We start from the raw sequence: 16,037 nt of genomic DNA, 5'->3' as shown, positions 1-16,037 counted from the left end.
AGAATTTAAAATCTTACCTTTCCGAAGAGCTGCAAATTGTTGGAATGACAACGGGCAATAGGAAAAACAACTTTATGGATTTCATTTATTTACATTTAAATGAGCGCTATTTATCTGTAAATCAGTTGGGACGGAAAAAAAAAAAAAACTTACCAAGGCGTACATCTTAGCTACAGACTGGCACGTGGTAGCTAGCCAGGCTAGTTGGCAAGATAACCCCTAACATGGTTGGTTTCATGTTTAAAAAAAGGACATTTACATGTGATGTTCTACTTTATTTACAGATATGAACACTAAATAGATCAGATTGGCGGGCTCGTCAAACAGCGTCTTTTAAAAGGGTGTCCATTGTCCTGATGTGGACGCTGGGAAGAGTGAACCAGGCCAAAGGCAGCTCTCGCCTGGCGCTGTCGTCCTGAAATTTGATGTTTAGGTAGAAATCTCCAGTGTAGAGGAAAAGCAGAGCACCCATGCAGATGGAATTTTCTTTGGGTTTGACCTGGAGACAAGCAGGAAGAGTTATTAGCAGATTCCCTTCGACTCATTCTTTCAAACGTCTACGCCGGGAGTTTGTTTGGCTTCCATTTCCATTTCTACGTTAGCATGAAGCAATGAACATTCCTCAGGCAAAAGAGTGTGTGTAGTAACCGTGTCGATGCAGAAGGTGTTGGAGCCGATGAAGGTGACGGCGTCGCCCAGGTCGTAGTTCTGCACCCCGTTCTGGTAGTCCTGATAGGGCACCACGGTCAGCGCCAGCGGGCCCACCGAGTTCTTGCTCCGATTGGTCAGCTTGATCTCCAAGGAGACGGCGTCGCCCACTTGGCAGTCGGCGATGACGTCGCAGTCGCACGGCTTCCCGTTCACCAACACGTCTGCAAAATGGAAATATGGATTTAGCCTCCCCCTCCTTTGAACTCTCCGTGCCATGCAACATTTTATTTCGCCTTCTCGAGAGGCTCCGAAATTTGTTGATTACTTTGATGAACCGACGTGCAAATGAAAGTACATTAAAGCCTATTATGCAAAACCAAAGCCCATTTGAAACCTTGAAAAAGAACAACTCGTCAACAACGGAAGAAACATTTCAAGGCTATCGATGTGCGTTAAAAGCTATTTCAGATCCTCTCGCACTCGACTTACTTTTTTTATTCCTCCCCCTGCCAAGCGGAGACCACGATTGTGAGTCATAATTAAACGCTTCCATGCACACATGGCTTTTGTCTCCGACAAGTGACGAGCCAGTCCAAGCTAACCTCGCTAACCTCCCATGATGTGGCCCTTCTTGGCCCAGATGCAGAAGCCAACAGGGCGATTTGATTTGAACAAGGCGACTCCAAAAAACACACACGCAAGCACACACACGGAGCAAATGTCACACGCGTTGTGGTGTCACGCCCGCGGCTGCGATAAACACTGTGAGTCACAGCAGCTGACGCCTTGTGACAAGCTGATGAAAGAGCCCAGCGCTGTTTGGAAAGTGTATTGGGCATGGGGGCCTGGAGATGGACAGATATTGGGGTGACGCTGCTGCGTGTGGGGGCAACAATAATACGCAGCTTCCACCACAATAGAGGGAAAAGGTTTTCAACCTGACTGAAATTGGCTTATTATGGAGGAGGAGGGGAGTCCTGAATTTTCACTTGCGGAGGCAGCACTTCATGTGGCCTCCTTTTAATTAACTGCTTGATTGTATTTGGACACGCTCATAAATGCATTGTTTGTTAATCAACTTGTGGTGCTGACACAAGGCTACAGTTGCAGGAGTCGCCACAGCAACAAGGTGATGGTTGGAAACCTCACTCCCGTGAAAAAAAAAAAAAAAAAAAAGGCATACATCAATCTGATACTCGCAGATTAAAAACGCACTCCGCCCATCGCCGGAGCAGATGCCAGATGTGAGAGCGGAGGATGGAAAGTAAGACTTTGGAGATTTGCCGCCGCTAACTGGATTTAGGGTGTGCGTCACGACAGGTGTGGTGTCGGCTCATGACTGTGGAAAAGTGCGGCGCGGTCCAAGGGGACTCCAGAATATTCTCACGCGCCTCAAGTTCTCATTTTCCATTCTTCATTTGAAACTAATTATGCAAATATTTCTATCAGTAGCTCAAAGATGAAGAGATTGGCATCACAACAACATTGTTAAAAAAAAAAAACGGTCACCGCATGTTCTGACCCTTCCACATTGACTGCAAGATGAAAATCTATCCGTACCCGATTTGAATGACAATATCCCAAAAAGTCTGGCCGTAAATGTTTGGGCTTTTCTTCTGTGTTTATTTCTATGGCTGCATCAGAAGCAGAGCGCAAAAAAGCATTTCCCTTCAAGCCGACGCTGTCAACACATAATGAAGCGCCATTAGATGGCTTGAATTACATGTGACAAGCGGACAAAGAAATTAATTTGTGCATTTACCTCGAGTGAGAAACAGTAGTTTTGAATACGACAAATAAAAGCTTCCTGCGGTTTAATCGTTTAATCACATTTTTTAAGTACTTAACCATTTTGGGTAATGAGAAAAATGGTTGAATTCCCTTAAGGCTGTTATTCCATTGAGCTGCTAATGATTGCTCTCAATTTGAATAAATGGGAAAAATTAGCAAGCTACATGTGGCTAAAGTCCAATGAATTTATTCCAATTAATTAATGCCAAGCCTGTTGCGAAAGCTAGAAATTGTGACTAACAGCGAAGACACACTTGTACGATTCCTTATTTATCGAAACAACAAGCCCATCTGACTTCATATGACATCTATGTATATATTTGCAATGGAATGACAACAGCAACAATACTTTGTATTCCATACGGTACGATTCCAAATGAAGGAAGAGAGACGAGGAGGCCGTGATTGTTTTGAGTCATCTCTAGGAAAAAAAATAAAATAAAAGTCATTAGCCAGTCTCCTCCGAGAGTTGCTCTGTATGCCGAGGTCTAAACACGGCGTCTGTCATCTGCCTAGCCGCTCCCTTTTCCCCGCCTCATTACTCGCCTGCCTGCGCGCTTGATACATTGCAACTGTAATTATGCAAATGAATCGATTTTACCTTCAACAATAAAACTTTAATATGTATAGATAACCTTAGGCAGGGAGTCGGAATGTATTGATGGCTTTTTACTGACTTGCGAGATGTTTGTTTAATAGCCCAAATTGAGCTACTTACATGATTAGCTATCGTTACACTGATAACAGTCAGAGTGTCATCGAGGGCGATAACGAGAGACGAGCAATCACGCTAATCCTACTGTACATTTGATTAAGTATGATGACGTTTAATAGCAGCTATCTGTGCCTCACGCATTTGAACTCCATCAATCCATCCAGCATCAGGGTCGTGGGGTTATCTGCAGATTTTATTTTGGGCATTTGTTCATTTCTCTAAAATGGGACTCAGCCGTTGCAAATACAATAGAACAGCAAGGAGCCCGAAACGGAGCCTTGTGGAACACCGGGTTTGAACTGGCACATTTTTGGCTTGAGTTAATGAATAGACTATGCCTGCAATATGTTTGCATACGATAAAAGGGAATCATTTCTTTTAACTACACTTATTAAAGAAAATCAAATTTCAAAGCTTCGTGCATTAACTCTGCCTCGCTCGCTCGCTCGCCTTAATTCAGGCTCTGCGCTATGCCCATATTCCCGAGTGCGTTCAGTAGAGCAAGCCATCATGTAGGAGGCTGAAAGCATGTAAAAAATTGCTCCTGATGACGCATACGAAGGGGGTGACATGAAGAGGATTTCCCAGGCATTAGCTGAAGGCGTTGCGCTTGAAGGCAATGTCATTTTCTCATGTTAACAAAAAGAAGGAGCACCACAAAAGCCCAGACGACTCACCCACTCACAATCTGCCATGCCACGATGCTCTTGTTGTGTAAAGAAAAGGCTGCCTTTCAACGGCTATCATGTTAAAGCTAAATTAATCCCGCAGGTGCCAAAAAAATAAATAAATAAATACATGAACAACAAAACGGACGCGTATGAAGGGAAAATTAATTATTAATGGATATTAATGTTTAGCAAGCATTTTGTTTGTTTCATTTATCTCTCTTACTGGGACGGACTTGAGTAGACTGTCAAAAACTAACTTTAGTGGCAAATCCTCAGTCAAGCAAAACTGCAAAGGTAATGAGCTGTCACAAGTCTAACCCCGGGGCCAAATCACTAAAGACAGCTACCTACAACATTATTATTTCCTCTACAGAACAAATGGCAATCAATGTCTTTGAAAAAAAAAATGACTTCAATCACCTGCTGGGCCTCACATGATTCATTGAGGATGGATGAGACGCAGTCATCTCATTAAAAAGCAACTCTACTATCTGCCTTCATTTTGAGCTTTATTTTGGAACAACACTAATCACAGGCAACATATGTTATACGGACGGGGGTGGTAGTTTTTTTGGTGAAAACTTGAAAATCGGGTCATCCTTTGGTAGTGTAAGATTCCAATGGAAATCAAATGGTCTATATCTGTAGAGTCACATCAGTCCTCCAAGTGATTAATGGCTGAATAATGCAAAGCCTCTTGCAAATGGCCCAAAGATGCAAACCCGCTTTCCGTGACTCGGAATCAAATTAGAGCCGAACGCCGCGGCGTCTGAAGCCGCGCGCAATCAATCAAAGCGTACAAAAGCAGGTAACAGTCTGCGCTCTTTGCATCAGCCTCCTCCTACGACTTTCTTTTTTTTTTTTTTGGTCACTTCTCAACTTATCAGGTATTTGAAATCCCCCTCTTTAGCTTTCCTGTGTTATTTGCCCGGAGGCAACGGCGACACTGATGTGCAATTTTCAGTTTACTATTCTAAACTATTCTAAATTTAGAATGAACGCACTTACATACAGTAAGTTCACAAATTTCTCTCTGAAAGCCCTTGCAGGGAGATGCAAGCATTTATTATTTAAAACATTCATAATATGCTAGCCTCCAGTTATTTATGCAAAGCGATAGTGATAAAAGGGTGACGCCTGCTGAAATTAGCTCAGGGGTGAAAAGAAAAAAAAAAAAAAGCAGATGCTAAATCCAGGTACATTAGTACCTCTACATCTGGCCTTTTACTTTTCCATCTGCACACACGACGAGAGCTTGTAATGGCCGTTTTGCTAATGGCAATCAAATGCAATAGCCCTGAAATAAGTGCAATATTTTCTGGGCTTTTTATCGTAGCCATCCAATAGTGTCACGAAACGGCGCTTCCGATAGCGGCTCAAATAATTGACGTCTAACCTGGATAATAAAGTGGCGCTTACAAACATAGACTTGTGTTTACTGTCTGATCCCGTTAGCAGCTTGGCTTGGCCGTTTTTAATTATTCAGCTTCGATACAACCTGAGTGAACACCGCGTCCAAAGCGGCCGAGACGTCTCTGCCAACGAGGGCACCGAGTTACAAACACACACTGGTTTATTGATGCGCTTCTGTCAGAATAGAAGCCGACGTCTTGCGAGAAGGCCGGCTGGAGACGAGACGATCTGAAAATTGTTCCAGACGCAAGTTGTCACATGGACGCTCACAAGACATGAAAAGAAACCGCAGAGAAAAAATAATAATTCAGCTTGTGTCATTTTTTTTCCCTGACAACATTGGAAACGATACTCAATCGGCAAAGCGAGAAAAGTTGCTACAAGTGTTTTAAGTCCGTCTGGCTTCCTCATCAGTGGTTTTTCGCTTACGCGAGCCCCGACGGGGAAGAGAGCCAAAAGGGCAAGTGGGCTTCATTCTAAGAGCCTTTTCTGTGGCTGTAAAAACAAATACTCGCAGCTTCACGAGTAAAGAAAAGCAAAGCCTCTATAAGCTGCCGGAGCGGGAGGGCATGGAGCATCTTAATGCTCTGCTCTCTGATGAATATCGTTACAGGAAACGGACCCGCAGTGGGATCTTTGCAAGAAAAGACTGATGTCAGCTTTTAGTATAAGAAAGAAAGCCTATACAAGCAACGGAAAAAGAAAAAAAAAAACTACATTGCCAATTGGCTCGTTAGTAACACACACGACTTGCAAAGTATACATTTTTTTTTTTTTTTTTTACAATGTCCAAAGACCACTTCTACATCAAAAGCACTTTAGGCAGTTGTGCTCTGACGCCCATTAAAACATGAGTTTGAATGTAATTGACTCATTCTCAACAGTGCCCCAGCTATTGGAGGGTGTGCGCACTTGTGCAACATACTTTTTTTTTTTTTTAGCAATTGTCACAATAATGGAACCCTGGCATTTGAACAGGGGTGTGTAGACTTTTAATAACCACCATAGATTGTCTCCTGGACTTTTTCTGTGGGAAAAAAACAACTGACTTGTCCTTCGAGATCTCACTTGTGGTGACCAACCAATAAGACGTTATTGGCTGACTCAGCTATGAGGATCCAACACATTGATTAGCTGCCAGGCTGCAATTTAAATGCGCCTGCTCTGATAGCTTTGTTTGGTGTTGAGGAAAGCTGTAAAGATCTTCGCATGTACACGCGGACGCTGTTGCTCAACTAAACGCTCAACATATACTTGCAAATTCTGCCCCAGACATTTCCCTTTGGAATAGAGAACAACATCTTGAGCAGAAGGTTAAGCTCGAATGGTCAAAAGTTTGGAACGAAATTGACTTGCTGTCCAAAAATAAACACTCTATTATTTATAGTCTATTTATGAAAAAAATATAACTGTGGGTTGTGGACTGTTGGGCCCCATTTCAGAGTGCAACACGGCTGGGATTTGTGCATTGGCAATGAGCACTGTGTTATTTGGGGGAAAATCACCCTGAAGCCTTGAATTGACACAACTGCTCATGTTTGAGGATAAAAAAAATTGTCCTGCCATTTATTTTTTTTACACAATGGTTTGCTTTTGCTTGATCATGCCTACTTTGCGAGTAGGAGTGGTTCTCTTTTTGTCTAAATACCACTTTTTGGCTTTTGCATTAGAACTCTTCAAAATGAAAAATGCCACGGCAAAATTTACTGTCGGTGAGTCATTCAGCAAAAAGCCCGTTGAAGGCGGGGATCTGACAACTATTTGGACGTCACGGGAACTGATTGACTCCGTTGCAGATGTAGGAGTTTCTTTCCTCATCCTTTCTGATGACTAATAACTGGAGCCGCGGCGACAGACGCTGAAGGAGGCAATGCCCCCCTGCATGATGAACGAGCGAGACAGAAATTAGATTAGGACTTGTGCACTGAATAAATGAACACATTCATGAAGTGTATGGGGGGGGGGGGGGGGGGGGGATAAAAATAAAAAAAGGCGGCAAGATGCGGCCGTTCGCACGTTTCTTCCCTTCTAAATAAAGTGTGGCTTGGAGGAACAGCTCGCCTCTGCTTACATTTTGAATATCTGCAGTAAGTTGTTAGTTGGCTAACCTAGCTAACTTGCACTACAATAGCTGTTAAAAAAAAAAAAAAAATGTTGATATGTTAACTCCTGAGCTGAGGGTTTTTGCAAAAAAATCTGATTCGACCGCTAATATTGGAATCCTTCCAAGTAGCCATCGGGCAGAAAGACAGCAAACAGCATGATGATGATCATCATCATAATACAAGAGGAAATCAGCATTATGATACGATTAAAAATCCGATGGTACGCACTTAACGGCCGCGAAAACTATACGAGGGCACGATGACATGGAGAGAGCAGCGGTGACCGGCTTTTGCTAAGTGTCATCATAAAACCACAACTAGCAAACAAATGTTGTAACCGATTTAGTGGCGGGCTAATTAGACAGACTGTGCGGATTGGACACCAATTATCAGTCCAAACGCTTTAGTCAACAAAGATCTTTTTTTTTCCCCAAAATGTCCTATCGCAAGATCTTGTTTTTTATTTTACTGCTCTCGTTAATAGGCTTCCATCCATTTTCTATACTGCTTATCGCCAAACTTAAATAAGCTCCTCAATAATTTCCCTCATCAATTTGAGATATGTCCCCCAACTGCATTAAAGTGAAACGCACGACATGTATGTGCCATTAGACCCTAATTAAATCCAAGCGTGGTTTTAAATAGATACTTCCCATGAGCCGGCTCTATAAAAATGTACTGGTAATGATTTTTTTTTTTTTAATGCTCCTGTAATGTCTAATACAGTAAACCCTCATTGCTCCGAGGACCTTGAATGTTACGCTCGAACGATTCACGACTTGAGTGAGCACGCTCGGATCTGCGTCTTAAAAGGCGAATTGCGTTTTAAAATGCATCAATCCTGTTGAGAATGATATAAAAACTCAGATGGTGCTTCACAATGATGGACGGATGGTCTATGAGGCAAAGCGTCATTACGCTCCAACACATCTGTTGATGGAGTGGATGCAAGTGGACAGACAGATGGACGGACGGACGGACGGACTGAAGAGCGTGCACAGGTCTTTGCAAATGTAAATGAAGCGAAATAACAGCTCATCTCTAAAGGCAAAATGTCAACCTCGTGCCGCAACCGTTGCCTTTAATTGAGTATTTAATTGAGAGTTTGAAAGCTCAATTAGCCCTCTGCCATGTTTGCTGTCAGAAAGGCTTTACATTAGGTTGCACCTTTGGACTAGTTCCAAAGTCATAATTTAGTCATGGACTCCACCACGATTGCATTTGCAATTTCATAACAATGGGAACATCACAAAAACAGTCAGGCTGGAATAAATCAGGTAGCGCATTCTGGAGCGCTCACATCACGCCCATTTGAAAAGCAAATGGGGTTCATCAGCCGGCTGATAAAGATTTGCTCCTAATCGAATCCCGTTTTCTGAATGGAGTCTACCACCTTGGAGTGCTGAGTCTGCACTTTGAGTCACTCAGTCGCGTGCCTGAATGACAAAAGGTCTTTTGTTTACATTCTCGGTCATGTAAAACCAATTTAGGTATCACAATGGCGCTGAACCGTTTGGGAGTTGTATTTGAAATAAACTGTGCTTGCAAATATGCTGAGGTTTTTTTTTTTTTTTTGCATTTCTGTGTCTAACACTTTTACTGTCAAATTTTGAAACTAATTGGGCACCATTTCAAATGCAATGTGTGTTTCCAGCAATCTGTCACGGAAAGTCCGTGGACAATATTTCCCAATTATCATTTCGCATTTCCAGCTGTTAGATGGAAAACAGTCCATAATTAAAAAAAAAAAAGATCATTCCGCCATTCATAATGCCATTCAGCCACCCTCAGCTGACCTTTTGACCTAAAGCCAAGCTTAACCCCTCCGTCACCTTTACAATTTTCCTCTAATGCAAGATGACTGGGTGCGCACATGCTACCCAAAAATCTCATTAAGGTCCACCGCAGCCACTGAGTGCTGTTGCATTATTCATTTGTTTTTCCAAGCACTCTAAAACTAGCTGAATAATTCCACGTGATGTTCAAAATGAACAGTAACACACAAACATTTTTTGGTTTGGGTTTTCTTGCACTAACAATTGCGACCGGGTACCCATAAAACCAGTAGAGGTGTCTTGTAAGCAAATACAGCTGGATTTAAAATCGACGGTATTTCTCTGCCACACGCTGGCTTGTATTAATGAGCACTACATATTTATGAATGGGAGGCTAAGGCCGGGCAGTGAGTTTCCGAGCGGCCGATATAATTAAAAATAAAAAATCTGCTACGGGAAACTTCAGCGAGTAACAATAAAAGCCGCAGACAATTGGAAAGTCGGAATTGCTGTCAAGCAAGTATGTTATAATAGAAAAAAAAAGCTCAACATGAGGTTTATGATGCAGGTTAAATATGGCGGCTAAATATCAAAGTGCCATTAAAGTTTTACAGTTGCATTAAGCAGTCGGCGAACAGAATAACGATCCCTTCCGCTGAATAACGAATTGAAGGTGATTTTTTTTTTTTTTCTGTTGCATTTTCAAATTCTTCTGTGATTTGATTATTCATGTTTTTGCACTTGATGTTTTTCAGTTTCCGCAGAGACCTTGGGCTGTTTTAAATAAAGGAGTATTAAATCGATATCACGGGTTGAATACTTTGCTTATTCATATGAACTGTTTTTAAATGATGAATATTTTATTTGAGAACTGTACTGTTTTCCACTTGGTGGTTCGAGTGGCTCGCATTTCTGCTTGTTGCACGCTGAAATCATTTGATTCAACATTGTGTCGTTTAAAAAAAAAAAAAAATGATTTAGAAAAGAAGCCTTTTTCTATGATGCTGTGTCATGTTTTTGCAGGCATTTCTCTTTCAAGTGCCATAAGGACAGGGATCATGGAGTGAAACTAACTCAGAGTGGCAGATGGGTCGAGGGCATTGAGTAAACAGCCACGCAGGTCAGAGTGACATTAAAATGTCTTTCATTGGCCGTCTATATAAAGAAAAAAAGAAAGAAAGGAAGGAAGGAAGGGGAGACCCGGCGCATGCAAATGACTCAATGTCAAAGCAATACAAATGCTTGACAAAAACGTACAATTATCAAATTGTGCTGATTGTTTGGAGTATACTAACAAAAATATTAACGACATATAATAATAATAGGTTCCAGAAACCCCCAAAGAAAAAAGTCTTTTGCGTTTTTCATCATATCGGTAAACCAGTCACAGCTGACTGCCAAAGGCGAGAACGGGAGCCGACTAAACTAAAAAAAAATGCCTTTGCCTGACAATGTTAGAAGAGCCTCCAGTCCTCTGGATCTATGACATGTGATGTTATGATGATTATTATTTATTTTTTTCAGGCTCACATTTGACTGAATCTCTCAGATGAAAAAGCTGCCCACGTTTGCCGCTGTAGTATGTAATTTTGCCGCCAAAGCGTGTGTGTGCGCGTGTGGGTGTGTGGGCTGCGTGAGTCGGAGGCTTTTTCGTCACGACGTTACAACTGCTGCGGCACGGCGGTCAAGGAATGTCGAGCGTCGGGGACTACGGCGTACCTTGACAAAGATGAATGCTATGTTTGTTTGCTGTGTGCATAGGAACCATTCTCGCATTCAGATAATGAGATGCGTGACATCATTTTTTTTCACCGTTCGTGCACTCGCAGCAGACAACGAGGCGTTCTGAAGCAGCCCCGTTAGCCGACTATCAGACCAGAAGGTGCCTTAGTCTCATGTCGCTTTTTTTCCACAGTTGTGATATCATGTTAACTTAAATTTATTGTCTGGTTAAAAGCCCCGTGAGAAAACACGCACGGCAATAACGCCAATAAATTAAGCAAAGGACCTCGAGGGACATTCTGGAAAATGATGACATGTTTGATTTATGCATTTTATATTTTGGATTGTGTTTCGCTTTAATTAAACATTGTCAAAACTAGAATGGCTGGAGCAGCTTTTTTGTTTTTTTCTTTAAATGTAAGAATAAGTCACACGCACAGATTGCGTGCGTGTTATGTCGTGCGCACGACAAAGTGTTTGAATCACGAGCGGCAACAGCGCTGAGGTCCTTCTGCTTTCATTTATAATTCAGAGCTACGCCGCATACCATTTGTCCTCAGCGGAATTACAATTTTATGTCTATACTTTCAGGGGAATTGCTTTTTTTTTTTTTGAAAAGGCAAAACAATGACGCACGTACCTATGCGAGGTCTCGAGTAGTCCATTGTTAAAAGAACTCTTCAGGGTATATGATATTTGCCAGAAAAATAATACAGTGCAAAAAGAACGTGTGTGGATGTATGACAGCTTGCACACACATACAATAAAAAAATAAATAAATAAATAAATGAAATAAACAATGAGAGCTCAGCACATCCATCTGTGTGGAAAATCAATATCTCTTCATTGCTTTTGCAGCATCTTATCTTCTTTCTTTCTGGTCAAACTCAAATGGGTATATCTAAAACCAATCGAAAAAAAAAAAAAAACGATTCTGAGATGCTATGTAATGCAAATTCTGAAGCAATTAATACATTTTCGTTATGGATTTTAAAATAACCAATGGCTGAATAGAGGCATGATCGGAAAATATTTGGTCATATTTAGTTCATGCTGGCATGAAATGTTTTAAACTGGATTTTTGGTGGTAGTATTAGTATCTGTGAGATTTGATTTGCCAAGCGAGCCGCAGGCGCTCGCTCGCGTGCAGCCACAGCCGGGTCTGGTTGCTCTACCTGACATCAGTGCTTCTGACTCAGCGCTTAACCTTTGCCACCGTATACGGCACAACACAGGCCCCCGTGGGAGCCGAGGGGATCGGTTAACTGGACGGATGGAGCTCGCAGCCGGCAAGCTGCTCGCCCATCCTCACGAACAAATGTATGGATTCCTGATTGTACATGCTCATTATAGACAGTGGAGACTAAATAAACCAGGCGAGCCCTGATTGGTCGTTATCTTTGGCACTATGATGTCATTTCGAGTCGACAGCGAAGAGGCAACAATAATTTTCCAATAATCGTATTCCACCAACGTGACATAAAAGATTTTTTTTTTATCAAACTGCTCGGCGAAAACGGCATTACAGCACTGAAGCACCTGTAGTGGTTTTCAGGGTTTGTTGTAGGACACAAAGCCGCATTGACAACAGAGCAGCAGGCAAAAGGGATCGCTTATAATTACTCGTCAAAGCGTGATTGTTTTGAAATACCAGGTGTTTCGCACAATGACAAGAGCGGACAAAAGACGAGAACAAAGGCTCCGTGCAGTTTGATACCAGAGTGAATCAGCCGCTAAGAAATTGCTCTGTGTGCTTATAATATGTCCAAAGGCCATGGACGGAAAAATTAGCCATTATTGTTCTCCCTGTCACTATATACGTCACGAGCAATGACAGACATGATTTATAGCTAATAAAAATCATTTTTGTACCCATGGACCCCCTGATGATTTGTCATGACACGCTGGTCGGGAATCACAACGTCTTAACCTGTAATCGTTAAAACGCTCAATCTCATACATAATCCCCGGGAGTGAAGCCAAGCGTGTGATTTATAGCAGAAGCCCCGCTTTTCATAATGAAAGGGCCTCCCTCGTCCCCATTTGCGCAAGTCTGTCAATACGCCCCATCGGTACATTCCACCGTGGCTCCCAAAGTCCCGCGTGTGTGTCGAGAGCAAACAACATATATGACCCCCCGTCCATCGATTCGCTCACAACTCCGCAGACCAATTATTTTTTCCTTCCCCGCCTATTTAAGGACGCCTTTTGAATTAATGGTCGTCGTCGGGGCGTTCAGACTTTTGAAGCGTTTCGCTGGTACGTGCGAGGACACAAGTGCCATGCCTGAGTTTATCCGCGCTGAAAATTCTCCATGCATTATGAAAGAATCATAAATGATTCATACGGGGTTGTTCTCACTTAGTTTGAATCAATTCAGACTCAATCAAATATAGGTTTTGTCCATTTTTTGGCCAAAGGCAATCAGATTTTCCCATTTTGGACATTCAGATTAAAACACTAATGAAAGTAGTTATAGCGTAAGGTGTCATGTTCATCAGTGCGTTGGAGACGTGACCCGCATAGATTCAAATCCGGCGCAACATTCGCCAGCGTAGCCTCTGTGAACCCGTTAATTACCGTCGCCACCATTAGAGGCAATAACGGCAGATTCAAATGTGTCATACGGGACACTGTTACTACCCGTGCGTGGGCACCTGTGCGAAAGCGAGAGGCAGCCAGCGAATGCAAATAAAGGTCTGGGAGAGAAAGAAAAAAAAAAAAAGTGACAATGTATTCTCATCAAGTGTTACCAAAAATACATCCTCCTGCACTTTGCAGGAACACCACAGGAGGCGGCGACGATGTTCCGTGGCACCGAAAGCACACATGATATGCTGTCACCCGCTAAAGTATTTTTCTTGCAGCCAGACAATTTCTCGCTCTTGCTATTCTGGCGTGGAGGATTGTGCTCAACCTATCTTTAAAAATAAAAAAATAAAGTCCCGCTAGACCTCATGTCCAATACACGCGACAGCTGCAGGTAGCCGGCCGTCTGTGGTTGGAACATGAATATTTACACTGCATCGTCAGCATCAAACCGATTCCTCCTCCCTTGCTTAGTTTTGAACCAATTAAAAAACTCAACATAAATATGACATCCCCGCATGAATAATAAATTGAATGCTAGTTTATAGGCGACGGGAAACGTATTAAATTCAAGTGAAATGATGCTCCTTGTTTAATGCTAGTCTAGTTAAAATGCAATTAAGTGCAAAATAAATATTCGGGGTGAGAAAATCATGCGCAGAATGTGTATGAAAGACAAGACCCTTCTGGGAAATCAATCAATGTTTGGCTGGTGCAGAGCTTTTCAATTATTTTCAGTTATGCCCGCCCAGGAAGAAGAAAATATAAAATATTTCACCCCCCCCCCCCAACTGTCCACAGCGACTATTAATATTATCATTTGTCTATAACATTTGACTGACTGATCAGTAGTCAATCATGGCGATTGATCCCTACTACCTCACGACTACCAATGGAGTCTGGAAAAAGTCAAATAAAAACAATAAGGCTTTTACAACCAAATCAACATTGACTTTTGGATTGCACTCAGAGGACACCCAGATAAAAGTGAGATTAAACTTTCTGTACTTTCCCTCCTCGATTTTATTACGGCCAATTATCTGCCCATTTTATGGGGTACCTACACACAATAAAAAAGTTATTCGGCAAATAACTAAGACATACGGAGAATGACTCAGTTGGCACCGGAGTATCATTAATGAAGATCAATGGTGACGGATGAGCGTGGCATAAGGGACTCGTCTCTGTTGGGGGGGGGGGGTCGCCACTCGCTGTCAAACAGACTGGCGAGCTCCGCGGGAGGCCAAGCGCCCTGGGGCTTGTTGAAACAGTCCCATGTAAAGTGATGACTTCATTAGATAACCCAAATAAAAACATTGAAAAAAAATAAGTATTAAATAAATATTTGTTATTATTTTAAATCAATATTTGAGTAGGGGCGGGGTCTATTCCATTTAAGTAGTTCCTGCTTAGCCAGTAATTGTTTTCAGTGTTAGCTGGACCATTTGTATTCAAGACGTGACTGATTTCCATGTTCTGATTTCGCCTTCTCAGCCCAGGAACGGCACTTTGTTCTAAGTCGTTCCATCATTTGGCAGCATTACCACTCGTGGAGGAGTCTCAACGAGACATCCGAGCGATGATCTGTTTGCGTTTGCTCCTGATGAGGATTGATGACGCATACTGCCGGCGGAGTAATAACACGGCTGTGTTTATTTTCCCTTACACAGGTGAGAGAGAGAGAGAGAGAGAGGCGCCAAAATACATTTGTAGCACCCTCAATGTGGACAAACAAAGTTCCACATCAAGGTGTTATTTAGAAAACACTTCCCCTAATAACCTCCAGACCAATTGAGACATGCCCCTATAGATTTAAAGCCCGTGGAGGAAAAGGGCCCCAACGAAGGTGTGGGTCGGCGTAGGAGAAATTTAAGGTGGGTGGGGGGGAGTGGATTGACAGAGCACGGACGGGCGACAGAGAGGTGAAAAACAAGCAGATAAATCCAACTCTGCTCAGGCAGTGCTCCTCGTTGGTCCTATCAATCAGCTAAATGGGCAGCTCTCGTTGCAAATTTAAGATTTTCTCTTCCGCCAGTCGGACAGTGAGGAAGCGAGCGGCGCGGCAATAAAGAATCCGCCTTTACACCTGGAATTTTATCGACAGTTAACCCGACATCTCCAATTAGGTCGGCACGACCCGACATATGCACGGGAGAATTCGTTCTGTTTCTTATTAGAATTCAAAGGAGACGACGATTTAAATCGGCTGGAATACTAACTCGGAATTAGATAGGCCGGCCGGGCCGGAGGTGCGCACTTGACCGAAGAACTGATCGACGATAGGAAATTGACGACGTGTTCGCAGATGCACGAAGGCTTTGGGAAGGCTCGATAGGCGCGCTTGTCGGATCTCTGATTGTGTATCCGCGCGCAAATTACCAGTAACGTGCACTCAGACAGCTTCTTTCATTGCAGCCGAGCTTTGCAATCATCCTTCTCAGGTGGCAGATTTCATCAGCGTCACCACTGGAGTGAGCCAGGTTTTTTTTTTTTGGGGGGGCTCGGGGCGGGGCTGAGCTACTCAACAGCAGCAGCAGCAGCGCCATTTGTCAGCCTGCATCACTTATGCCAATTGGGCACCTGACAAAGGCTTGGAGGCATATTA

At 42.8% G+C, this 16,037-nt stretch overlaps 1 protein-coding gene across 2 annotated transcripts in view; it reads right to left on the bottom strand.

Annotated features, from left to right (window-relative positions):
* Window positions 1–67: 67 nt before the first annotated feature.
* trappc9 (trafficking protein particle complex subunit 9) overlaps window positions 68–16,037 on the bottom strand; it is a 54,339-nt gene continuing 38,369 nt past the window's right edge. For both annotated transcript variants that reach the window (XM_049750668.1, XM_049750669.1), the window contains 2 exons: window positions 649–872; window positions 68–499 (listed from right to left, as the gene is read on the bottom strand). In XM_049750668.1, coding sequence (XP_049606625.1) covers window positions 320–499; window positions 649–872 — 404 coding nt within the window. In that variant the 3' untranslated portion in view covers window positions 68–319. The remainder of the gene's footprint in view (window positions 500–648; window positions 873–16,037) is intronic.

Source organism: Syngnathus scovelli, chromosome 19 (assembly GCF_024217435.2).
Source record: "Syngnathus scovelli strain Florida chromosome 19, RoL_Ssco_1.2, whole genome shotgun sequence".
Classification (NCBI taxonomy): domain Eukaryota; kingdom Metazoa; phylum Chordata; class Actinopteri; order Syngnathiformes; family Syngnathidae; genus Syngnathus; species Syngnathus scovelli.
Note: the sequence above shows the minus strand (reverse complement) of the source record. Positions and strands in the feature narration are given on the sequence as shown.